The following is a 27426-nucleotide window of genomic DNA, read 5'->3' as shown; positions in this document are numbered from 1 at the left end:
CAAAGAGCCAGGCAGAGGGGTCTGGAGGCTGCATTTGGCCCCAGACCTGAGGTTCCCCATCCTTGTGCTACATCATTGAATCTAAACCTTACACATTAGAACTCAACCTGCTTCAGTTCTTTGTCTACATGTGAACATTAAGATGCAAACAGATGGATGCCCAAAGGTGGCATGAATTGATGCTCCATGCTGTCTTGACATTTTTCTGCACTGCCCCATAATTCGGTCCTAATTTTCACCAATGTGGCCATTCCTTGTCTGGATTGTATCACTTCAGTCTGTAACACATATTGAAGGGGTAGGCACCCTTTCTCTTTTTTTGTGAAGGGCCACATTCCCTTGTGGACAATCCTGCACGTGGGATGAGAAAAAAAATCTCTGAAAGTGTCTTCTGAGAAATTTTGCCTCAGGTCCAGAGTATACATTGTATTAAGAATCTTCTAGCGTGGTGTTTTTACTGTTGCTCAAAAGGAAAGCACTTTGCAATAAGAATTACAATGAAGTTGTATGTGCAGTCAATTTAATACTGCAGTGTTTTGTTAATGTGCCACTTGCGATTTTTTTTTGGGGGGGGGGAGAGATAAAAGATGCAAATGAATCAAATGAAATTAAATAAATGAAATCTGCTGCAGCTGGTGCATGTTCCAGCTCCAGAATGAATTGTAGAAATTCTTCCAGTTAAAATGGCATTTAGAAATGGAACATATAGTAGAGTGAACTTAAGGTAAAGGTAAAGGTAACCCTGCCCGTACGGGCCAGTCTTGACAGACTCTAGGGTTGTGCGCTCATCTCACTCCAGAGGCCGGGAGCCAGCGCTGTCCGCAGACACTTCCGGGTCACGTGGCCAGCGTGACGAAGCTGCTCTGGCGAACCGGCACCAGAGCAGCACACGGAACGCCGTTTACCTTCCCGCTATAAAGCGGTACCTATTTATCTACTTGCACTTAAGGGTGCTTTCAAACTGCTAGGTGGGCAGGAGCTGGGACCGAACGACGGGAGCTCACCCCGCCGCGGGGATTCGAACCGCCGACCATGCGATCGGCAAGTCCTAGGCGCTGAGGTTTTACCCACAGCGCCACCCGCGTCCACAGCACCACCCGCGTTGTGGGTGCAATAAATCAGTGGAATGGGGGCAATTCATTCATCCCACTAATGAGGAATGGTGAAAAAAATCAAATCTGTTTGCATTTAAAGACAGACCTACCTAAGCCACACGTTCTGAAATAATAGGTGAACCAAAATGCAACAGTCCTTCAACATTCTCACTTCTCTGACTTTTGCAGTGCAATTCTCCAGCTAGGTAATGTGTATATGTGTATATACTAGAGTAAAGGGTGCATATAAAATGCATATGATTGGTGGAAATAATGGAGAGAAAAGTATTACATTTGGGGGGAAATTGTTTGCAAAAATGTGCATTTTTTGAGAGATTTGCACTGATGAATTTTCATGAAGACTCTAAAAAAAAACAACACCACCACATATGGATGTGAAAAGAAGCAACTGAGAGCAACTGACAGATTTGCCCATCCCTGTCCCTAACCAGAAATGAGGGCTGTCAGTCTTGAAAGGTCATTGCCTAGGTAGTGAGTGCTTTCTGTGCCTGTCCAGTAACGGGCCCAAACTCAGAAGCTAAGCATTCTAAAAACTGTTTAATATGCACAAAGGCCACGATCTGAAGAGAGCTCTGCTGTGCTACCTCTGGAACCCTTCACCTCACTCTCCCCTTTCATCTTGAACCCTGCTGCAACCTTGCTTTCATCAGAGAATGAAAGTTTGGGAAAACGGAGGCGTTTCCTGTCAAGCTGGGCTCCAGTCACTCAGGATCATGTTCCTTAACCTGGCAACTGGAAAGTATGGAGAGACAGTGAACAGCAGCAACAGAGAAACTCTCGCTTCTCTTGGCAAACACGCCTTTTCCACTTCAACTCATTCATCCAAATTTTGTTTTCCACTCCTGCCCATTAAAGAGTCAACCATCACTTCGCCAAGACTGGGGACCACATAGACGAGGGGTTGTTTGTTTGTTTGTTTGTTTGTTGAGGGACTACCCTCTTGATTGCACTAAGAGTCGAGAAGGATTTATTTCTGGTGAGAGCAACCAACTCTGGTTTTGTTTGTTTTGTATGTGTTTTCATGTATAACTGCTGAAGCAAAAAGAACAACACATTGCAATGTCAGAAATGGCATTTACATCTGGAAAACAGACTGAATGAATGTAAAAGACCCACTCACATTTTGATGCATAGATCTTTAAAAAAAACCACAACCTCAACAACCTCATTTACTTCCCAGCTCCAGCAGCCCCAAAACAAGATAGATTTGCAGCATCTGAGGTGTGGTAGTGTAAACTCCATTTTTGGCATATGCTTTGGGACACAGCGGGCTGAGTCCAGTGCTAATCCTACTCAGAGTAGACTCACTGAAGTTAATGAGCATGACTATAAGTTGTAGTCAATACTAATCCTACTCAGAGTAGACCAATTAGGCCCCCATCTGCATTATTAATTCAAAGCAGTATCATTTCACTTTAAACAGTCATGACTTCCCGCAAAGTATTCTAGGAACTCAAGTTGAAAGCTGTTTCTTCACAAAATGGCAATGGCCAGACTGCCCTATGAAGATGGGTTGACTGTTCAACCACTCTGGGTCTTTCAGCACCCTTATCTCAGCTCCAGAATTCTTTGGGGAAAGCTATTTATTATATATTTAGGTCATTGTTTATTGTAGTGCATTTAGCACATTTGTACCCTGCTCTTCAGCCAAAAAGACTCCCAGAATGGCATACATGTAATAAAAACAAGACAGGCTTACAATCCACAAAAACATGGCACACAAAGGAAAAGGAACAGGGAAGGAAGAGGAAAACCAAAACTGAGGGACCAATTTCTAAACAGTTGTTCCTATGATGTCCAACTGGCATAGTTCAGGGGCAGAAGATGTCTGGTAAAGTTGGGCCTCTGACAAAGCTGAGCCTTGCTTCTATATCTCTCCCTCTGAGGCAGTCAGACGGAATGACTGCCCCCAGATAATAGCTGAGGGAAAAGGAGGCCTGATAGAGCTGGCCTGTTACAGTGGATCCGATGGAGTGAGCTCTGCTTCCCAACCCTCCCACTGATGGCATGGCTTCTCCAGAAGATGGCTATGTCTGCTTAAAGTGGTACGATACTGCTTTAAATGTCTAATATAAATGAAACCTTATACATGTCTAAACGCCAATGGATCTACACTGATTAAGGATAGCACTCGATAAAACCCAGTGTGTTGTTGCACACAGGCTATCTGCAAAAGTTATCACACAACCCAGTGGCAAAACCTGTTGGGAGCCATTGATGTGGCTATTCTACACTTTCTCTCTCTCTCTCTCTCTCTCTCTCTCTCTCTCTCTCACACACACACACACACACACACACACACACACACACAGAGGGAGGGAGGGAGGGAGGCTTTGCTGAACACTGCAGCTGATAGCACCAAAGTCAAACGAGTTCAGAAATAGTCTCAGTCTCTCTCTCTCTCTCTCTCTCTCTCTCTCTCTCTCTCTCTCTCTGAAGCAGTGTGAAAACTGGCAGCCCTTTGCATTTTGCATCAAGGGCCACCTCCCCCTCCTAGATGAGGGATGGCCCGGGGAGATGACGAGCCCTTTTAATAGTGTTGTAAAATTAGCTCTTTAGAAAAGTCACACACACACATACCACACACTGCAGCTGATGGTGATGCAAGGACAATTTCAACTCCAGAGGAGCAAAGGAAACATGCTCGAAGGGCAAGAAAGGAGGAGGGTGATCCTTTCTTTCAGAGAAGAAAAGGATCTTTGGCACTTTGGATTTTACACCTAGCTTTTAATGAATCTTTGTTAAATATATCTATATCTATATCTATATCTTCTATATCTATATCTATATCTCTATCCAATTTTGGCCTAAGAAGTACACCCCCACCCCAAATCCCATGTGGGCCTATTCTGAAGCCCAGACAGAAGAGGAAGGAAGAGGCAAAGTTGCTAGGAGAAGACAGTCACCTAAGCCTCCAAGATCTGGTGCGAAACACACAGGTGGCTGCCTCAGGGATTTGGTTTGGGTGGCCATGAAAAAGCAACAAATCATCAAGCATAAAGTTATTTGTTACTGCTATTAGGGTGTAGGACTAACCCTGAACATTAGTCCATCTGGCTCAGTATGGTCTTCAATGACTGGAAGTCCCCCAGGGTTTAAGACTTGGATGGTTCTGTCCACTGTGGCACTAAGTGATAATGTGAGTGCAAGGACTTACAATTCCCACCTCCTTCCACAGTGCACACCCTAAATCTGTTCTGGAGTTTCACCAGCACTCTGGAACATATTTGGGGAGGGCAGTGGGAGAAAGGGGAAGGTGTGTCCTAACAGGAAGAGTACACGGGAAGAGGTACAGTGGTACCTCAGGTTACATACACTTCAGGTTACAGACTCCGCTAACCCAGAAATAGTGCTTCAGGTTAAGAACTTTGCTTCAGGATGAGAACCGAAATCGTGCTCTGGCAGCGTGGCAGCAGCAGGAGGCCCCATTAACTAAAGTGGTGCTTCAGGTTAAGAACAGTTTCAGGTTAAGTATGGACGTCCGGAACGAATTAAGTACTTAACCCGAAGTACCACTGTACTCCCAGTATTACCTTGAGGCAAAAAAACAGATGCCCTGACCGCTGGGCTATAGTCCTTTCTCCAGCAGCATAGTATGGGTTGCTGGTGCCTGGGGCGGGCAAACCACCAATGCTGATGGAGTGTCTCTTCCACCATAGCCAAGCTGGGCTGCATTGCACCACCTCCCCTCCAGGCCTATGCAGGCAGTTAAAATACATCTTTCCACAGTGGTTAATCAGTTTCTGTTTTTAAACTTTATACATGGTTTTTATTATAAGCTGTGAACCACTTTAATTCTTTTAATGAAATACCAGTAAATCAGTACTTTTTCTAAAAACAACAACAACAACAACAACAACAACAACAACAACAACAACAACAACTGCCTCTCCTTGGCTTTGGCTCTCCAGGGCTTCAGGCAGTCTCTCTCCCAACTTTACTTGGAGGTTCCAGGGCTTGAACGGGGGCCTTCTGCTGAAAAGCAGGAGCTCTACCACTGAGCTACAGCCCCCCCCCCACTGAGAAGGGAGATCATTACACAGAGGCAGATCATACACCCATCTAGTTCAACATTTGTCTACATTGTTGGAATTATGGAAGCCAAGACCCAAGTCTGGGGCAAGCACTCTTTGGTGAGAGAGCCCCAGCAGAGATTTAACACAGCAAAGCAAGCAGCGAAGAAAAGCTTGGGAGTATAGGTAGTAAAACCTTAAAAACATGTGCTTCCAGTGAATCCCAAAATGTCCCCTTTTAAAAGCTCTTTCCAAGCTATCCCATTTCCCTTGCATAGAGACAGACCACGCATTTGGGAAGTCATAACAAAACCCTTTGAAGGTCAGATTCATGTGCTTTTCCATGCAACAGCCAGAAAAGATGCACAGGCAGCTAAAACATTGCTTAGTTACAAAATGTAAACGTTTCTAAACTATTGACAGAGGGAAAATGCTAGTTTTAGACTCCATGCTGGCCTGAAGCAAAGTAGTAATCAGTGTTCTAACGTTAATCATAGAACTGTAGAATTGGGACCACAACAGTCATCTAGTCCAACCCCCTGCGATGCAGGAGTCTCAGCTACATCTCTTATATTTCACCTGCTCCATTTTGAATTTTAAAAGTTTAAAATCAGAGATATAACCGTAATATATTCTTCCTTTCTTAAAGGGTTGTTTCTAAAAATCAATCAATCAATCAGAATTTCTTGGAAATAAAAATCCAACACCATGGAAAAGGAATGTTACCATTAGCACATGATTTTTTCCCCTTAAATATGTAATCTTTCATTTAAAAAAGTTAAAGATAGCTCCCAATGCAAATGTTATCGGCATTTATTTATTTACATTACTTATAACTCACACTTCATGTGCAAAACCATTGGGAGGATCTCAAGGTTCCCCAATCCTGTCATGATCTACTCTCCAATTATCCAATTAAATTTCTTCATTTATATAAAAAAGTTATAATATATTTATAAAAATAGTTATATCAACAAAAGGGGGATGATATCAGAAAGGTTTCGAACAACTGTATCTATATACAATAACAACCACATAAACATATAAAACAAGAGGACAACAGCTGTTATGGAAAGGTGTTTTCTTTATTGCCTCCATAAGCCTGGCAACATAGGGAAATTTTTCAGAAATGTTTTAAAGGCTGAAACAGAAAGCGCCTGGTGAAATCTCTGCTGGTGGAGCATTCCACAGAACTGGACCACCGACACTAAAAGCTCCATTTCATGTTGTTAGATGAGTCTCACTAACTAGGAACAGCCAAGGTGGTGCTGAAAAACATTCTGCACCACTGGTCTATCTGTATCTAAGCTTGCACTCCACTGTTTTCTATCTCATAAAATAGGATCAGTTGCCTCCCTGAGACCCAGAAGTCACAACATTGATGAACAAAGGAAAAAGATTGGAAGATTACAGCTGAAATTATCTTCCTCACTTAGGATTGCTCCTATTCTCTTTCTTCACAAGATGGGGACCATTTGGTGTACAAAGCAGAAGGATGGGAGAACATGGGGGCCACTAGCTGCTGTATGACTACGATTCCCACCATCCTTAATAATTTGTCCATGCTGGCCAGGGCTGATGGGACCTAAAGTCTCACAACATTTTCAGCAAGTTACCTCCTACAGGATTCTTTTCCCCTCAGATCCAGCTGCTTTAAAAGAAAGCATTTGGTTTCTTGAAGCTCCTCATTTTTCTGCCTCAAAAAAGTCCACATAAAAATTAATACACTCAATTTGTGTGCACTGTGTTGTTTGATGTACACATTTTTATGCTAGTTTGACTAATATGTGCCTTTTGTCTGACTGTACACCTTTCCATATACATATGGGGGCGTGGGGGATGGGGGTTGAAGAACAACACCACAAAATTCAGAGCAGTTCAAATTTCAAAGGATAGCTGTGTTTCACTTCACTGATCAGTTTCAGAGAGTGTGAGTTAGGTCAGTTCACAACTAAAAGGCGAGCCAGGTAAATTTCTCAAACATCCATAGTTTAAAAGTGAGAGTGGGGCAGAAATAAGGACTGTGGCTCAGTGGCAAAGCACCTGCCCTGTATGCAGAAGGCCCCAGCTTCAATTGCCAGCATCTCCAGGTAGGGCCAGGAACATCACTTTCTCAAAATCCTGGACAGCAGCTGCTGGTCTGTGTGGACAATATTCAGCTAGGTGGACCAATTGTCTGACTCAGCACAAGGCATCTTGAGTGGTAAAGTGGAAGGAGAGTTAAAGTCTCTCTCCCCCCATCCACTTTTTGCTGTGGCTTCTGTTTTCTTTGCTTCGGAACAGACTCCTCTGAGTGACAGCAATCTTGTAGGTCAAGTATAGGGCAGTCGAGATAAAGAAATAAAAACACTGTAATGTGGCAGGAATGACAGAAAACAGCCCCAGAGACAGAAAAAAGAGAGAGAAAAAGCATCTGCTGCCAGAACAGTGTGTGAGAGAAAGGGAATTCCCTCCTTTTTCCTTTAAGAGATCTATGGCTTGGTAATAACAATAAAGTTTAAGCTATAGTTAACATTTGCATAGCTCTGCAGACTCTTTCATGTATATCATTTTGCTATAGTCCTTACAACAACCCTGCAGCATTGGGAAGTATTTATTTATTGTCACATTGCAGAAGCGAGGGTGAGGGTGAGGGTAAAGTAAGACTGAGAGAGTGGGAATAAAAATATGCAATACAAGGGTAACAAACTCTTGCCTACCTTACAAGGTTGTTGTAAAGAATGCAGCAAAACACAGTAAATTATTTGAACCAGGGGCTTCCTCAGTGGTATCTCAGGGTACTGCCACAGGTTTAATAGAACTCATTACTGGCTCTCATTACTGACCCCCTTCCCCCAGAAGAAGCAGTATAGTGTACTGGTTAGAGTGTCAAAATAGGCAAGGAAGACCTGGATTCAAGTTCACACTCATCCATGAAGCTCACTGGGACATGCTGCTATCTCTCAGCCTTATCAACCTCACAGAGGTGTAGATATAAAAGTTGGGGAGGAAGAACAATGTATATTGTCTTGCACCCCTTGGAGGATAGTCAATATGAAAATGTAATAAAACAAATTAAAAGTGTTCCAAATCACAGACTTTTATACTCATATCCCAATACTCTATCTCTAGGGAACAGGGCAAGCCTCTCAAGTCCAACTCCACCAGAGAATATATTCCCCATTTCTCTCTCTTTACTCTTCCCAAGAACAGAGGGATATGTACTGGATGTGTCCAAGCTTCTCCCGGGGCCTCGTTGAATGAAAAACAAGACACATGTTCCAAGACCTTATGATTAATAAAGCTTACAGTTCAACAGTATTTTTTTTTGGGGGGGGGGAGCGCCAAAACTTTTATAGTGCAACATGATATTGTAGTCAGCTGTTGACATTTGCAATATTGGAAAGAATTTCAAAAATGCTGAAAAAATGTGTGTGCTTTTGGAAAAAAAAGATCCTTCACATATTCTGCCCCGTTGCGCGATGAGGTTTGGGAACTGCAAGCGCTCATGAATTATCACTATTTTAAAAACTGCCAGCACTTTATACAGTTAAAAAGCACTGCTTTAGGAAACCACATGCTTATTCTAACATCAAATAGCAAAAGTAAAGCAGGGAAGCTTTCCAACACATTTGGAAAGTGAGAACCTTTAAAGAGAGGAAGATAAGCTGCCTGTCCAACCCACTGGAGTACATGTCTAAAGAGACATCATTTTCCCATGATCCTATTCAAATGAGAAATATTTCTCTTTTTAAATGTCCCATTATGAATTCACTGGTGAGGGAAGGAATGAGCTCTTGAACAAAAATGAGCAGGATCCAGTAAAAACTTCACCGGGTTATATCCGACGCTAGTCTTATGCAGAGTAAACCTGCTGAAATTCATTTACATGACTAAGTTAGGTTCATTCATTTAAATTGGTCTACTCCGAGTAGCACTTAGATCGGGTACAACCCAAGGATTCCTATAGGACAGAGCCAGTGTGCGTTTTACTTAGAAGGCAAGCCCACCCAGTTCAAACGGTTTACACAGGAGGAGGACTAACTTTTTCCTGCCACATCAGCGTGCTTTCCTTGACTGCTGCCCGATCCAGCAGCGCACGTGTACTTAGGGATAAATCCCGCGGGTTTACAGCACAATCCCAAACACACCTACTCTGGAGTAAATCATATTGAATTCAGTGGGCTTCACGCTCAGATTCAGCGGGGCTAGGATATTGCAGTCTTATGCCAAAGCAGCCGTGCTTAGGACTGAAGCCTTTTTACAATACGCTCCAACTCACGTGGACTAATAAGTAAGTTTCCTTTCCTTCCCATACCAGCGGGCTTACTCTCAAGTAGGGGCGTCCGATAGGGAGGCACCGTTAAACGCGTGCGGTTAACTCATCGAAAATGTATGAAACCACACTTAAAAGGCAGCTCTTAGGCAGGATCGGGATCAACCTGTCTAAAGGGGAGACGCATAACGCCCTCTCCACCTTATCTCATCCCTCGCTCGCTCGCTGGCCCCTGGGCTTTTCTACTAGCCACGTTTCTTCGGAAGTAAGCACAAGGAAGAGGGGTTTTTTTTTGGGGGGGGGGGAGTTTAGCCTGCTGGATCAGGCCAAGGGCCCGTCTAGTCCATCATCCATTTCTCAAAGTGGCAAAGCAGATGTCTGTGGGGATCCCGTGAGCAGTACCTGTGCATAGGTTTCTTTCCTCCTGCGGTTTTCCCCAAACTTCCTAAGTTTCTGCCCATTCACAAAATAGAAGAGACAGACAGGCGTGCATGCATATACTGGAGACACAACAGCACGTGGCTTTAAAGAAACAACAAACCACGACATAAACACTCAAGAGCCTCCTCCCGCCCGCCGTACACTTTGCATTCAACCAGAGTTGAACAGTAAGTCCAGATGTGGCACGCACAAACGTGGTCTAAACGTCGCCAACGTTCAACACGTAATTCCTTTGGGCAACGGGTAAGATCCAGCGCCAGTTCCACTCGTAGTAGACCCGTGGACCCGAATGAATACAGCTGAAGTACATTCATTTCAAAGGATTGGATCTCCCGTCAGTCTCACTCAGAGTAGACGTCTCGAAATCCATGCGTAAAAATCTAACAAAATACATTAATTGCAATGGGTTCTTCTCAGAATAGACCCCGTGGAACGAATGGTCATGCCTAACTGAATTCCATCCGTTCCAATGGATCTCCTCTGGAGTAGAACTGGAGTCCTCAACCCAAGTGTGTGTGAAGGGGTAGGTGTCTCTGGACGCCCCCAGTAGAGGAAGTCCTGCTTACCTGCGACGACCGCCGGAGTCTTCTGCCCGCCCTCGGGCCGTAGCCACGCTTGGACCGTGAAGGCATCCCGGGGTAACTCCACCTCCGCCTTCAGCCGCAGCTGGTCGCCCTCGCCGCGAAAATAGAGCGCTCGGCTGACTGCCGGCTGCTCCCCGCCCTCCTGAGCTCGCCTCCTGCGGCGCGGAGCCCGCGGCGCCTCCGGCCCGCCCGCGCCCGCGGAGGAGCGTCTACCCCGGGCTAACCTGGTGGCGCAGGTGCCCGGGGCGGGGTAAGGCGAGTGGAGAGCGGCGTGTTGCTGCGCCGCCGCCGCCGCCTGCTGCTGCTGCGCCGCCTGCCGGGTGTCCCTTCGAGCCCGGCCGGAGCGCTCGGCCAGCCCGCACTCGGCGCCGCCGGCGTGGGCTGCCGCCGCCGCGGCCGCGCACACCAGCAGAAGGGGCAGGAGGACGCTCCGGCGCTGCATTTCCAGGCTTCCCCCCCACCCTGCTCCCTTGGAAGTCCTCGCGTGCTGCCAGGTTGGGGCTCCTCCTCGCTTTGCGCTTCACTCTTCTGAGGGACTCGCTTTTTTTATAACCCTTCTCAGTGGCTTCTCCCCCCCCCCTTTTCTTTCTTTCTTTCTTTCTTTTTCTTTCTTTCTTTTTTTTTTTTTGCTTTGAGGATTTCTCTTTCTCCCCCCTCACCTTTTGAAACCAAAATAAAAATGAGATTTTTAAAAACTCAGAGCTTGTCGTCTCTCTCGGTTTTCTTCCTGCCTCCTCCTCCTCTCCTCCTCCTCCTCCTCCTTCCCTCTCTCCCTCTCTCTCTCTCCCTTTCTCCTTTTCTCTTTTCCCTCCTTCTTTAAAAAGAAACAGCTTCGGCTCCAAAGATTCGAGCACACACGAGGTTCCCTCCCCCTTCCCAAAAGATGCTCTAATTCATTTAATTTTTTTCTCTCTCTCCCTCTTTCTTTTTTGGTGCCTCCTTTATAACGTAAGCCACAGCCCCCTTTCTCCCCCTTCTCCCCCTCCTTTCTTCTCCACTTAAATGAAAGGGGGGAAGAGAAAGAGTGGGGGGAAGTTGCCCCCTCCAAGATGATGAGTAAACAAGAAATCTATTGGGGGGGAGGGTGCTCCACCTCGACAGAGAGATTCCCCCCAAACTGCAGTGATCGTGACTAATCAATCACTTTGAAGTAAGCGAGGTGGGGGGTTAGAGAGAGCTACATAGGTTGGAACACTTCGGCGGGGTCTTACAGCACCACCTTCGCTGTTACTTCCCTTATTTATTCGTATTTAAAAGGGGCAGTCAACGTGAATGTAGTATACTCCAATGTGAATTTCCACCAGAGGTGCTTTAAAACCTGTCCCAAAATACACGCACGCACACACTCCTACCCCCCCCCACACACACTCACGCACACCACTGCGCTGTACCCTTTTGGCACTTCTCTCGCACCCCCAACCACCCCCTTCTCATGAACCTCTTTGCACTTTGCTGGTGGACCTCATTCTTATACATATTATTATTTCTTCCTACACCGCATAAAGAGTGTTGAAACTTGATTCTCTTTCTTTCTCTCTCTCTTTCTTTCTTTCTTTTTGCGCGCTCTCTCTTTCTCCCTCTCCCTCTCCCCTCTGTGTTAAATCCCCCCACCAATATTATTTCCTTTAAAAGTTATGAAATCGCCAGCCAGAGCTGCCCCCTTTCGTGGTCCCCCCTCGGAGCAGCTAGACGGTGCAGCTAACCCAGAGCGTTGCATCCAAGGTTTCCCATCGGATCGCCGGGGGAAAAAAGGGAGAGGGGGAAAGCCGTTTGTCCTTCCAGAAGCTGGAGCAAGGAAAACCAATGGGTGTGCGGAGGGTTTGCCTTTTCGGTTCTCCTTCTCCCAAGAAAAAGAAATCTCTCATCGATTTAATTTGTGCTTTTCATTCAGAAAAACTAAAGCACTGATGTTGGAGACTGTGTTGTTGTTTTTTAATTCAAATATCAAATTTGTTCTTTAGCTCCTGAGTTCCTCTGCTTCCGTTAAGCGGAGTGGTAGCCACAGGTAAGACACTGAACGTTTATTCGTTTGTGGATCTGTTTCTCAGCTGGGACGTTTTTTGGGGGTGCGGGATTGTTGTTTTGTTTTGTGTGTATATATATATATATATGTTTCTTTAAAGACCTCAAATGCTCCCCCTGATGGCAGCAAAGAGGATTTCCCAATCCTCCTCCTAAGTAAGTGGAAAAGAGAGGGGAGAAAGTCTTTCAAAGGCACCAGCTACAACCCCATTCAGAAAACATACGAATAGAATCTTGGCACACACCCCCAATCTCGTTAATTCACGTGTCCATTAATTACCCTTCAACCGGGGCGGAGTGTCTCTGTGTGGGGGGCCTGGGGGAGGATAACAGCAACCCTATAACACCTTTCTAGAGGCAGCCCCAGAGCACAGACAGTCTGAAAAGGGATTTGTTTTGCTTTTCGTTGCCACTTCTAGGAAATATAGACCGGATTGCCATCAGTCTCAGTCTCACTTTCTGCTTCAGAAATCATTCTCTCTGGTCTTCTGTGCAAATGGGGGTGCTGGTTTGGCTATATTTTTAATAGCCCCGAAAGTCTTGTGCCCAGCATTTCCCACAGACTGATACCTCCCCAAATGTGCAAGCCTACATGTGCACCAAATGCGCAAGTCTCAGTGTGCAAGCTACTTTATAATCGATAAAGCTACTTTATAGATTATAATAGTGGGGTGCATACACACAATGCACAACACCCTAGAAACTGTAGTTTGATAAGGATGCTGACAATTGTAACGACCGTGAGCAGTAAACTACAGTTCCCAGAATTCCTTTTTAAAAGGGGGGGTGTCTTCAAAAATGCTTCAGTTGTTTTTTGTGTACACAACTCCCACCCCTGTCAGGAGAGGATCACAGAGAAGATGCTCCCTTCTTCAATCACATCTCTGAGGTGTGGAGAAGAAAGCATGATCATGATCAAAGGCTTCAACTACATCTCAGTATCACTCACCTTGACCTCTGCAGGTTTATAGTGAATGAAGCACTTGACTTTTAGGTAAAGGTAAAGGGACCCCTGACCATTAGGTCCAGTCGTGGCCGACTCTGGGGTTGCGGCGCTCATCTCGCTTTATTGGCCGAGGGAGCCGGCGTACAGTTTCTGGGTCATGTGACCAGCATGACCAAGCCACTTCTGGTGAACCAGAGCAGTGCACGGAAACGCCATTTACCTTCCCGCTGGAGTGGTACCTATTTATCTACTTGCACTTAGATGTGCTTTTGAACTGCTAGGTTGGCAGGAGCAGGGACTGAGAAACGGGAGCTCACCCCGTCACAGGGATTCAAACCGCTGACCTTCTGATTGGCAAGCCCTAGGCTCTGTGGTTTAGACCACAGCGCCACCCGCGTCCCTAAAGGTCCCTGACTTTTATTCTGTATCAATATCTATTTAATAATAATAATTATAATAATAAACAAACCCTATGCAACACCCCCCACACTTTCCTCCTTTTACTTAGGTTTTTATAAGGCGGCCCAAATGGGCTGCCTTTTACATTTCTTTCTTGCTTTTGAACCATGGATGGGCAACGTGTGGCCCTGCAAATGTTGTTGGACTCCAAATCCCATCACCCCAGCCAGCTCAGTCAATAGCCAAGATGGGAGTTGCAGTGAGTGGTGGCTGGTGCCTGTTGGGACTGGCAGGGCAGTAGGTAGGAAGCCCAAGTAGAAGGTGGACCAGGAGCCAATGACATATGGAGCCAACTAATTCATCTTTTGTCCCCATGCTTCTTGCTTACAAGAGCAACACTGAGGCTAAGGCGGAAGAAGCTGACAACCACTATTGGACTAACTTGATGTAAGAAGGGCAGGCAGGTGGGAGCTGGCCAAGGGCAGACTGAGATAGGTATATCAGATGGACCAAGGGCAAATGTTGCTACAGTACAACAAGTGGAGACTGGTCCATTTACTCCAATACCCATGGGGCTTCAAACTCCCTGTCACTGCTTTACATTGATAGCAGATTCATGGGGGGAGTCCACTGAGCCCCCTCCCTCCCAGGGCAATTTGCAGCTCTGTGTTTTAACCCACATGGTAAGAGCTTAGTTTCTGGGGCAACCTATTGGCAACATGAGCCACCTCAGTTGAAAGCATTCTACTGTCTGCCAAATTTCTATTGAGCCGCTTTACTACTGGTGTACAAATGCTAAACAGTTCTGGACCAGGGTACATCTTGGACCTGGTTGACACCAACAGCGAGGAACTGATTGACAGAGTGGAAGTACTCAGAAACTTAGGAGGATCATGTCCTCCTGAGTTTCATGATAAAGAGGCGAGGGAAAGCAAAGTATAGTCAGACATGCACTTTGTTGTTTTTTTTGTTAGTTTTTGATTAATTATTTTCAGTTTTATACATTTCAATACATTTTTACAATCATTTTAACATTTCAAAACTTGACTTCCTTCCCCCTCTTTCTGTGGTTCCTTAAATTTATTTTTGATATTTTCTGTATATCTAAATTAACTTAATTTGCTCATTTATTCATCTACTTTAAATATATACTCATATAAAACTGCAGGTTGTTACAATAATCCTGCCAATGTTCTTATCTGTTTACAATTTGTTTGCAAATATTCCACAAATCATTTCCATTCTTTTTTAAAAAAGTTTGTCATTTTGATTTCTTCCCAATACCATTCCATTCATGACTCTTTTTTTCATTTTTATTTCAGTTTTCATTTGTATACCACCTTTTTATATTGCTAGATGCAAGGCTGTTTGCAAGCTGAAGAAACAACAAAATACACAAGATCTTATAACAATCCAATTCAATACAAATAAGTCATAACTTTTATTTTCTCCCAAGCCTTCCCAATTTAAGTCTGTTGAATTGTATTTTAAATGTTTAAATTCTGCTTTTATTATTTGTATTGTTTTTAATATTCTACTGCTGTATTTCACTTTTCAAGCAGAATGTTGGCGAATTCAGGACAGATAAGATAAAGTACTTCTTTGTGCTGTGTTCAGCTAAACTAAGGAATCCGTTACCACAAGAGGTCATGATGACCACCAACTTGGATGGCTTTAAAAGAGGATTAGACAAATTCATAGAGGATCTAGCTATCAATGGCTAGTAGCTGCAATGGTAGTATTCTACCCTACTGGTAGAGGCATTAATGCCATTTGCGGGGAACTACAAATTCTGTTGATCTCATTTCCTGCTTGTGGGTTTCCCATAGGTTAGCCACTGTGAAAACAGGGTGCTAGACTAGATGGGCTTTGACCTGGTCCAGCAGGGCTCTTCTGAGCTGATTTATTGTTTAGTTGTGCTGTATTTTGAATTTTTATGTTTTATTGTTAGGTGGCATTGACTTCTGTTTGAGAATGCAAGCTGTTTAGTGGAAGACACTCATGCAAAGCAGATGCTCTACCACATATGCTCTACAGCTCTTCCACAGGTGTTCTGGGAAGCAGCTCCATGCATAGGGCAGTGGAGGCTGGCTCTTTTGGGCAAATGGGGCATTGCCCCACCAACCTCAGCCTGCTCTCTTCTGCCTGCCTTCCAACAATCAGCCCAGCAGATGACCCTGCCTGTCCGCTTCCTCCTTCTCAGTCTCAGAGTGTTGTCCTTGCAGAACTCAGCAGAGAGGAAGATGGGGGCAAACATAGAAAGAATTGACTTTGCCTGTCATCGGCTCTGGTGCCATCTGCTGTTGGTCTCCCTGCCTTCCACCCTACCAGCACACATGAAAATCTATACTCATTTTTCTGTGCATTTCCCCCCCCTAAAATGCACATTTTTGTATGCAATGCCACTTGTCCAAAGTAACTTAATATATCTGCTTTGAAGTAATGTTGGGGTTGTTGTTTTTTTAAAAAAATCTATAAGTAAATTTTAATGTAACTTTAAATGTCTTTATGTACAGCATAAAGGCAGATTTCATGCAGAGACAGTTTTACAAGCAAGCAAGCAAGCAAGCAAGCAAGCAAGCAAACAAACAAACAAACAAACAAACAAACAAACAGGTATCCACTGACTTGTTCTGAGCTAGACCCTTGGCCAGTCTAGATTAGTGTTGGATACACTGCCTGACAGCAACTCTCCAGAGATTCAGAAAAGGCTATTTCCCAACCCCACCTGGAGGTGTAGGAATGAATTTGGGACCTTATCCATTCAAAGCTTCTGCTCTGTTACTGAACTGCAGCCCACCTAACATTCCAGTCCTCATGATTCTGAACTAAATGCTGAAACAGAAACAGCAGGGCTTCAGGGAAGAACTTTTCTCAGCTCCACTGCCACACTAGGGGTGCTCTTGCTAGGGTCCCAATCCCACAGGGCATAAGTGTCTCACCAAAGTATTGATCAACATAGGGTTTCTAGTGCAGCACTGTCCATGTGTTAAGAATCATTTATTCATTGCTTCAGGCATAGTGAAAAGATGAGCTTCAGTGTCCCTTCTAACTCTTCATTTCTATGATTCTACAGCAAACCTTTTTGCCAAAGCTTTCCATGAACTACAGGCATACCTTGGAGATATTGCAGGTTCAGTTCCAGAGGACCGCAATAAAGCTAATATAGCAATAAAGTGAGTAACACAAGATATATATATTTAATTTCCCAGTGCTTATAGAAGTTATGTTCACACTATACCATAGTCTATTAAGCCTATTCCCCACCCAGCTGTAAAAAGGTAAAGGAACCCATGACGATTAGGTCCAGTCGTGACCGACTCTGGGGTTGCGTGTTCATCTCGCTCTATAGGCCGAGGGAGCCGGCGTTTGTCTGCAGACAGCATCCAGGTCATGTGGCCAGCATGACTAAGCCGCTTCTAGCGAACCAGAGCATCACATGGAAACACCGTTTACCTTCCCACCGGAGCGGTCATTATTTATCTACTTGCACTTTGATGTGCTTTCGAACTGCTAGGTTGGCAGGAGCAGGGACCAAACAACAGGAGCTCACCCGGTCGCGGGGATTCAAACTGCCGACCTTCTGATCGGCAAATCCTAGGCTCTGTGGTTTAACCCACAGCACCACCCGTGTCCCCACCCAGCTGTAGGAGGGGGGAAATCCATGTCCAGCCCATGTCAGCTCCACTCACATGGCCAGAAGTGGGGCAGTGGTGGTCAGGGGCTTCTTTCCCCTAGAAGTATCCAGGCTGCCTGTAGCTGCACCCACATCTTCATAAGGAGCGATACATGTGAAGCACAATCAAGTGAGGCATGTGTGTAGATTCCTGTTTTTTCAATGCTGGTTTTTAGGTTGCCACCAACAAACACCTTACTCAAAATAGACCCATGGAAATAAATCAGCTCAAATTAGTCATGTTCATTCATTTCAGTGGTTCTACACTGGGAACATAGTTGACTGTAGCCTTCTGTTTCTATGATATTATTTTGTTGTGATTAACTTGTATTTTCTTATACTTTTTAAATGGGACGCGGGTGGCACTGTGGTCTAAACCACTGAGCCTCTTGGGCTTGCTAATCAAAAGGTTGGCAGTTCGAATCCCTGGGGTAAGCTCCTGTTTCTCGGTACCTGCTCCTGCCAATCTAGCAGTTCGAAAGCACGTCAAAGTGCAAGTAGATAAATAGGTACCTCTCCAGCAGGAACGTAAATGGCATTTCCATGTGCTGCTCTGGTTTTGCCAGAAGGGGCTTAGTCATGCTGGCCACATGACCCAAAAAAACTGTCTGCGGACAAACGGCGGCTCCCTTGGCAAGCAATTTTCCCCAACACAATACATTTCTATATGCTATTTTCATTAATATGCATATTTTAACACACACTTTGCCTAGTATACACATTTTGGATGCATTACTTTGTTGGAGAACTGTACTGCAAAGATTTGGAACAGTGTAAATTTCAAAGCATGACTACATTCTCTTTTGCATATTGTTTCAGGAACTGCAAATAAGGTGGATTCAACTTTAAATGTGAACTGAATAGAATCTATCCCCAAACCTCCAGCTAACTGTGGGAGAGGTCTTTGTCTCCTCCTTTGTCCTAGGTGCCCTGCCAGGTTGCTTGCATCTAGTTTGAGGGAAGAAGTGTTGATTTTTCACATCAAAGCACATTTGATTAGGGATGAATTAATAGAAAGCTGATTCAAGATGATCTCGTGTGTGTGGAAGTTAACGAGGATTTATTTGGGGTGATCTGCCTGGGGGATTAATTGGTTTCTATTCGGTGAAATTTACATTTGAGTAAATACTTCCCAGTCAGCATATATAAAGATAAAAGTTCTGTCCTTTTCTGCTTTTCTCTAATATTCTTCTTGCTGTTAATCAGACTTGTTAGTCTGCAGGTGTCCAAGAGACTTTTTTTAGGCAGAAAGAACCAGATGCACAAATATAAGGTAGGGGACACCTGGCTTACTAGCAGTGCATGTGAAAAGGATCTAGGGGTCATGGCAGACCACAAGCTTAACATGAGTCAACAGGCTGATGCAGCAGCAAAAAAGCCAGTGCTATTCTAGGCTGAATCAACAGAAGTCTAGTGTCCAGATCAAATGAAGTAATTGTTGTTGTTTAGTCGTGTCCGACTCTTCGTGACCCCATGAACCAGAGCACGCCAGGCACTCCTGTCTTCCACTGCCTCCTGCAGTTTGGTCAAACTCATGCTAGTAACTTCGAGAACACTGTCCAACCATCTCGTCCTCTGTCGTCCCCGTCTCCTTGTGCCCTCAATCTTTCCCAAAATCAGGGTCTTTTCCAGGGAGTCTTCTCTTCTCATGATGTGGCCAAAGTATTGGAGCCTCAGCTTCAGAATGTGTCCTTCCAGTGAGCACTTAGGGCTGGTTTCCTTAAGAATGGATAAGTTTGATCTTCTTGCAGTCCATGGGACTCTCGAGAGTCTCCTCCAGCACCATAATTCAAAAGCAGTAAAATGAAGTAATAGTCCCACTCTATTCTGCCTTAGTTAGACCACACCTGGAATACTGTGTCCAGTTCTGGGCACCACAATTTAAGAAGAATATTGACAACTGGAGCATATGCAGAGCCGGGCGATCAGGAAGATCAATGGTCTGGAAACCAAGCCTTATGAAGAACAGTTGAATGAGCTGTGTATGCTTAGCCTGGAAAAGAGGAGGCTGAGAGGAGATATGATAGCCACCTTCAAATTTCTTAAGGGCTGTCACATGGAAGAGGGAACAAGCTTGTTTTCTCCTGCTCCAGAGGGTAGGACCCAAACCAATTGATTCAAGTTGCAAGAAAGAAGATTCCAACTAGACACCAGGAAAAACTTTCTGACAGTAGGAGCTGTTCAACGGTAAAACGGACTCCCTCAGAAGGTAGTTGACTCCTTCATTGGAAATCTTAAGCAGAAGTTGGATGGCCAACTGCACTGGCTCCCAGTGGAGTACAGGCTCAGGTTTAAGGTGGTTTTGACCTTTAAAGCCCACGTACCTACGGGACCACCTCTCCTGGTATGCCTCGCGGAGGACCTTAAGGTCCACAAATGACAGCACTTTGGCGGTCCTGAGCCTCAAGGAGGTTAGAGTGGTCTCAACTAGGGCCAGGGCCTTTTCAGCATTTGGTGTAATACTCTGTCACAAGAGACTAGGGCCCTGCGGGACTTGACAACTTTCCACAGGGCCTGCAAGACAGAGCTGTTCCGCATGGCCTTTGGTTTAGACTCAGTCTGACCCTTATGTTTCCCTCCCCTTGTGGTTTTGATCTATGGGCTACTTTTAAAATGAGGCTGCATTTTAAACTGCATTTTAACCTGTATTTTATATTGGTGTGTCCCCCCCCCAATTATGTTTTCATTGCAATTTTACTGGTATTAGCCGTCCTGAGCCTGGCTCTGGCTGGGGAGGGCAGGGTATAAATAATTTTTTTTATATTATTATTATTATTATTATCTGTCATGGATGCTTTAGTTGAGATTCCTGCATTGCAAGGGGTTGGACTAGATGACACTTGGGTTCCCTTGCAACTCATTCTATGATCCACAACACATTAGAAAACATAGCTACAAATACAGTGGTACCTCAGGTTTTTTTTTTTATAATATATTTATTAAAGTTTAGGAATTTATATAAAGCAGAATAAACAGAACAATAAAAACAAAAACAATAACAATACATACAATCCAAAAAAGAAAAAACACACATACAAAACAGGTATAGTTTCCATCCCTTATATTCATAAAACCTACTTTCCCGACCTCCTCATACCTCCCCTTTCTGTATTCCATTCTCTAATTAAGTCGATTCAACAAATCCTTTCCCTAATTTCTATGTACTTTTTAACCTTTCTTTTCTTAATCACATAATCGTTACAGCTTTTAACTCCTTAATTTCTGAATCAACATCGTTCTAGCCTTCAATAATTTTGCAACGTTTCTTAAGATAGTCCTTAAATTTCTTCCAATCTTCTTCCACCGTCTCTTTTCCCTGGTCTCGGATTCTGCCGGTCATTTCTGCCAGTCCCATATAGTCTATCACTTTCATCTGCCATTCTTCCAAGGTGGGTAGATCTTGTGTCTTCCAATACTTTGCGATGAGAATTCTTGCTGCTGCTGTAGCATACATAAAAAAAGTTCTGTCCTTCTTTGACACCAATTGGCCGACCATACCCAGGAGAAAGGCCTCTGGTTTCTTCAAGAAGGTATATTTAAATACCTTTTTCATTTCATTATAAATCATTTCCCAGAAAGCAGTGGTACCTCAGGTTACGGACGCTTCAGTTACAGACGCTTCAGGTTACAGACTCCGCTAACTCAGAAATAGTACCTCAGGTTAAGAACTTTGCTTCAGGATGAGCACAGAAATCGCATGGTGGCGGCGTGGCGGCAGTGGGAAGCCCCATTAGCCAAAGTGGTACCTCAGGTTAAGAACAGTTTCAGGTTAAGAACGGACCTCTGGAACGAATTAAGTTCTTAACCCGAGGTACCACTGTACATTATACAGCAAAGAGAGAGAAAAGTCCCAGTAATAATGGAACAAGACCGTCTCAGTTTATCAAAAGGCCTGGGAAAATACAAGTATTTACCTGGTCCCAAAAATATGTCAATGAAGGTGCCAGGTGGATCTTGCCGGGGTGAGATTTCTACAAACTGGGATCCACAACTGAAAAGACCCTCTTTCCCATGTTACCACCTTCTGAGCCTCCCTCAGACTTGTAGAAAAGTCTTAGAGGACTACCTAAGGGTCCAGTTAGGTTCATATTAGGAGAGGCATTCCAGAAAATATTGTGGTTCTAAGCCAGTTTGGTGTAGTGTCTAGGGTGTTCGGCTAGGACTTAGGAAACCTGGATTTGACTCCCCACTCAGCCATGAAGCCCTCAGGGTGAGCATGGGCCAGTCATTGCCTCCCATCCTAAATAACCTCACAGGGTTATTGTGTGGCTTAAATGAGATGTGGGAGAAAATGTTTGGATATAAATGCAATTAATCATCATCCTCTTCTTTATATGTCATAACCTGCCAATAGGTAAGAGGCAGATACATTTTGTGCATGCTAGATGTTCTATTATCTTAAAATGCCACTACAAAATTTCTCATTCATTCCCATATCCCCTACCCACATAATTTCTGTGCTTCAGAAGGCAATGGAGCAGAGGCTACTTTATGATGGCTATAAACAGCCTCTGGTTCAGAGGCATTGCTTGGCAATTCTGTGAAACAGGAGATTGGATTAGATAGGTCTGTTGTTCTTATGAGCTGTGGGGACAGAATGTGTAGTAGCTTGGCAATGTAGTAATCAAGAATGTGCCTCTTTTGCTTTGTAAGATTTTGGATGCTATGCAAATATTAACATCAGCTCATGTGTAGGAAATCCTTGGCCTTTTGGATGTTGCTGAACTACAACTCCCATCATCCCTTGTCATTGGCCATGTATGCTGGAGCTGATGAAAGTTGCCCTCCAGATGTTGATGGACTGCAATTCCCACCCCCACCCCTAGCCTTGCTTGTTGGAGCTGGTGGGAATCTAACAACATATTGCAGGCTCCCCATCCCTGGGCCAGAGTGTCCAGAAAAATACCCATTCATTAATGAAACACTCCTGTTCAATAGCCTACCTTTGGATTAAATGAGCGTGTGGGGTGTATCTTTGGAAAAGTCAAATGAATGCCCTGTTTTATTAACCTGCATAACAGAAACATCAACCTATTGTAAAGGGGCCCTTATTGCCTATTGCAACGGTGTTCAAAACACCATCCAAATCTGCTAAACTAAGCAGAAATTTAAACGGGTGCAGCTATTATGTTTCAGGTGTTTGCTTGTTTTCTTATTGCTAGGTTGGAGTTTGTCCCATGAATGAATGTGCTTTCCTGTACCCTACTGATCCTGGCTGCTTTTTCATCTTAAATATGTATAACTTTTTCTAATACTGAGAAGAGTAAAACATGGCACATAATTATAACAACAACTGATTAATTAAAAAAAAGAAAAGAAATTGTAAATTGTGTTTGCTGAAAGTGACCACAAAGTTAAACAGGATAAGATTGGTTACTGGATTAACTGATGGTGTCAGAGTTTTTCCTATTTTGCCCAGACTTGTAAGTTTGGGGGCACTCCTGCCTTGTTGACTGTTCTTTTTTTCCTTTATACCTGGCGTAGGCAAACTCGGCCCTCCAGATGTTTTGGGACTACAACTCCCATCATCCCTGACCACTGGTCCTGTTAGCTAGGGATGATGGGAGTTGTAGCCCCAAAGCATCTGGAGGGCCGAGTTTGCTTATGCCTGCTCTATACACTCTGACTACCTCTTATATAGCTTGATAAAACCTTCCCTTACTGGTCTTCCTTCCTGTCATATCTCCCCTCTTGGTTCACAAAGTCCTCCATTCAGCCCAACTCTAAGATTACAAGAAGAATCCTGCTAGATCAGACCTAAGGTCCATCTAGTGTTCCAACTGTGGTCAACCAGGTGCCCCTGGGAAACTCACAAGCAAGGCATGGAGGCAATAGTCCACTGTTGCTCTTCAGCAAATGGTATTCAGTTCTGGATGAGGGTGAAGGGAGTTGGAGTCCAAAACCCTGATAACAGGGAACAATGCAATGTTAGTAGCATTGAGGGGTGGGAAAATATGGGTTGTATCCAATGAAGTTTTTTTCAGAGGAAACTCACTGAAATTAAGAAACCTAAGTTAGTCATGTCCATTAATTTCAGTGGTTCTACCCTGAGTATAAATAAGATGATTGGCACCCTAAATTCCTTGGTAGACTAATAGAATCATAGAACTGTAGTGTTGGAAAGGACCCTAAGGGTCATTTAGTCCAGCCTCCTACAATGCAGAAATCTCAACTAAAGCATTGATGACAGATGGCCCTCCAACCTTACCTTTGTCCCTATTGAAAATCGTTTTGTTAGTTTGAGCCCAGGTCTCTAATTTTTTAAGGTCATCTTGAATCCTGATTTTGTCTTCTATAGCATTAGCTGCGCCTCCCAATTTGACGTCATCTGCAGATTTGATGAGCATCTCCTTGATTCCGTCATCCAGGTCATCTATAAAGCAGTTACCCCATATAATGCATTTTTGTATGGTATTTTCACAAGCATATGCATTCCTTTGCACAGTTTATGCATTTATACACATTACTGGGGGTGGGGTGGGGGAGGGAATAACTGCATTGCAAAATTCAGAGCAGTGTGAATTTTGGAGGGTGACTTTGTTTCAATGCTCATAATGTTTCAGGAAATCTGAAGTTGGTAGGTTTACCTTTAAATAAAAAGAGAACCAATTTTCTCCCCCATACCTATTTGTGACTGCAGGTTTGGAGGAGGTCTCCTCTGAACCACCCTCATGTAGCCTCCTCTGTGCACTGGCAAATGACCTTCTTAGTTCCGCAAATCCTTTTATCAGAGGAAGATTTAGGGCAGCACAACCAGTTCCTCCACACAGCGCATTGAGCTGAGGGGGCAAATTTTCACCTCCTTCCCAAAAAGCCCAGTAAGCACTTGCTTTGGGAAGGAGTCATGAGGGCTCTGGCAAGGTCTGCTCCTCCCCCAAGCCTGGTTAGTGCTTGCCCATCTTTGGAAAGGAGCTGGGAGGGCTCTAGGACCTGCCAGAGCCCTCACACCTCCTTCCTTAAGCTCAGCACATCCTTTACACAGCTTTGGGAAGGCAGTGCAAGGGCTGCTTAGGGCAGCAAAGTCAACTTTTGGCCATATTGCACAGGCCACCATATTGCCAAGATCCAACCTGCTTTCATATCCCTCACCCTCTCCTTGTCTATAATATTTGTTTCCTAGTCCTCTGCTGATTATCCCAGTGGAAGGGGGGAGGGAGCAGCAGTTCAAATCCCCACAACAGGTCAGCGGTTCAAATCCCTGTGATTGGGTGAGCTCTTGTTGCTCAGTCCCTGCTCCTGCCAACCTAGCAGTTCGAAAGCACATCAAAGTGCAAGTAGATAAATAGGTACCGCTCAAGCAGGAAGGTAAACGGCGTTTCCATGCACTGCTCTGGTTCACCAGAAGTGGCTTAGTCAGCTGGCCACATGACCCGGAAGCTGTCTGCGGACAAACGCCGGCTCCCTTGGCCAATAAAGCGAGATGAGCACCGCAATCCCAGAGTCTGTCATGGCTGGACCTAATAGTCAGGGGTCCCTTTACCTTTACCTTTATGTTCTCTGGGAAGGGAGATGAATTTTCCAAATGTTGGGGAGAGGGCTAAAATATTCTAGAATAATTCTCTTCTGAGAAAGCTTCCGTTTGTTAATGGTGAATGAAACTCTATTGTTAGTTCATGCTGGCTGTGTGTGTGTGTGTGTGTGTGTGTGTGTGTGTGTGTGTGTAACAGAAACAAGGGGCTAAGATGAGAAATGGATAGATTTGGGCCAAACCTCTTGCTTCCATCAACAATATTACACATATTGGGTTGGATCCAGATAATTAGAGTAAACTCACTACAGTCAATGGGGCTTAAATTAATTCCATTTACTTCAATGGGTTCACTAAGTGTGACTAAGCTCTGATCCAACCAACTGGACCCAGAATTCCCCAACCCATCCTTATTCAGAGAAGTTGAGGGTGGCAATATTTAAACAAGTAGCCTCCTGAAGTAGGAGTGACATTGAAATTCTTCAACAGGTTTTTTTGTTTTTGTTTTTTGAGGGGGAAATGGAATCCTCCTCCCCAAAAAATAAAATTCTCAGAGCAAAGGTCAGAATTTTGCGAGAAATTTTAGCCCCAATACATATGATTATACACTGACTTGGAATTTGTTTTCTAATGGTTTACAATCAATGAATCCTATATAACGTTTCAGCAGTCAAGACTGTCCTTTATGTTGTCTAGTTCTGATTATTGCTCATGTTTCAGAGGAGAAATAAATAAATGTCATGGAGGGGAAAATCCCTTCCATCTATACATCTGAAGGTTAGCAAAGCCATACCCATTTAAAACATCATCCTACAGTGCCTTTTGCAAATGTAACCAGCAAGTCTTGAATCGATTTCATCTGTACATATACCCTTTCATACCATAAAGTTGCCTCTCATTCCCCCTATCTACCCAATCAGAGCATTGTCAAGACCAGGAAAGTCAACAGTTGTCACTGCTGTTTAGGATGCACTCAGCTTCAAGGGGTAGGCAATATGTTTTGCAATGTTTATTTCAGCATAGCTTCTCTACTTTTTAATTGAACAAAGAACTGGCCATGATGACAAAGAATGCAGCACGCCTGACTTTAGAGGGGAGATTAAGCAGCACAGACTAAATACATTGACTTAATGTCTAGCCTCCCAGGATAGACAAAAGAAATTTCAAACTGTCTCATTGTAAGACTTCATATAAAATCTGCAGGGGGAAAATCCTGGCCAACGATGAGAAAACAAAACATAGTGCTGCCTGCAGATCTGTTTATGTGATCATAGGAATAACAGAAGTACGGTAGTTTGGAAACTACTGAGTAGAACTGAGGCAACAGAGGGAACCCCAAGGTCATGTGGTCCACCCGTCTGGCTGAAACAGGACCATCAGTAGGGAATGCTTGTGTGACAGAGGAGAGTCCTCTCTGTAATACGTATCTAAGTGGCAAGGATATCATTTACTAACATGGAGTAGAGGAAGTGTAGCTTCCTGTGCCTCCCAAGCAGGCATTTATAGTTCTCCCTGGTTCCCAAGCTTTAATGTCATCACCCATTTGAGGTTCCTTCTAGAATCTCTTTGTATCTAAGGACTTCTTATAGGGCAGATGCAAGAACTCAGAGTTTTGGGTTCATTTTTTCTCCTCTCTTTAAACCATTCCTTATAGGACTTGGTTCCAGACCACCAACCTGGTTGCCTTCCTCTGGATATCCTCTGGTTTGTCAAAGCCCTTGTGCTCAAGTCCTGCTTGTGGACTTCCCATTAGGGCACCTGGAGGACAACTGTAAGAACAAGATACTGGACTAGATGGGTCTTGGCCTGACCCAGCAGGCTCTTGTTTTCTTACCTTTGTTTGACATGCAACTCCACATGTAATATGTAGTTTGGTCCTGGGAGTGAAAGAAATGGGAGCATGTTACACAGAATGAGATGCTGAGTCCATCATCAGGGCCTGCTGGCATCATGATTTATCCATGTCACATTTTCCTGTTTCATCAAATGGAAATGCAGACGGATTCGAAAACCCATAAAACCAACAGTTTGAAACCAAAACCGAGAACAATCCCATGTCTGGAAAGCATAACCAAACTCAGCTAAAAGCCAGCAGAGCCAAAACAAAACAGCCATCAAAAAGCAGAAGAAAAAGCAAAGCAAAACCCAAAACCTAGTTGTAGAAAACAACAATACAACTCAGACCCTGCCAACTCATGCGAAAAGCTTTCTGAGGAAAACATGCACACATGCACCACTGCCACCACTGCCACTGGAAAGCCCACAGTGAAGTTGCTGGACTTAGCTGTGTGGCACAGCCTTCCACGGGTTGGGTGGTACCAAAGAGAACCCATGGCTCCACATTGGGATGGGGAAGCTGTGGCCCTCCAGATGTTTGCTGAACTCCAGTTCCCATCAGCCTCAGCCATCATGGCCAAGAATCAGGGATGATGAGAGCTGGAGTCCAGCAATGTCTGGAGGCAGCTCCTCTTCCCTGGCCTAAATTTTTCACCAATTGTACATTGGTA

At 44.3% G+C, this 27426-nt stretch overlaps 1 protein-coding gene across 1 annotated transcript in view; it reads right to left on the bottom strand.

Moving 5' to 3' along the window:
- The window catches only part of PAPPA (pappalysin 1), a 236225-nt gene extending 225136 nt beyond the window's left edge, over positions 1-11089 (bottom strand). The window contains exon 1 of the mRNA XM_083597139.1: positions 10391-11089. Coding sequence (XP_083453265.1) covers positions 10391-10850 — 460 coding nt within the window. The 5' untranslated portion in view covers positions 10851-11089. The remainder of the gene's footprint in view (positions 1-10390) is intronic.
- Between the last annotated feature and the right edge of the window lie 16337 nt (positions 11090-27426).

Source organism: Podarcis filfolensis (genome assembly GCF_964270895.1).
Source record: "Podarcis filfolensis genome assembly, chromosome: Z".
Taxonomy (NCBI): Eukaryota; Metazoa; Chordata; class Lepidosauria; order Squamata; family Lacertidae; genus Podarcis; species Podarcis filfolensis.
This window is presented reverse-complemented; position numbering and strand designations above follow the sequence as displayed.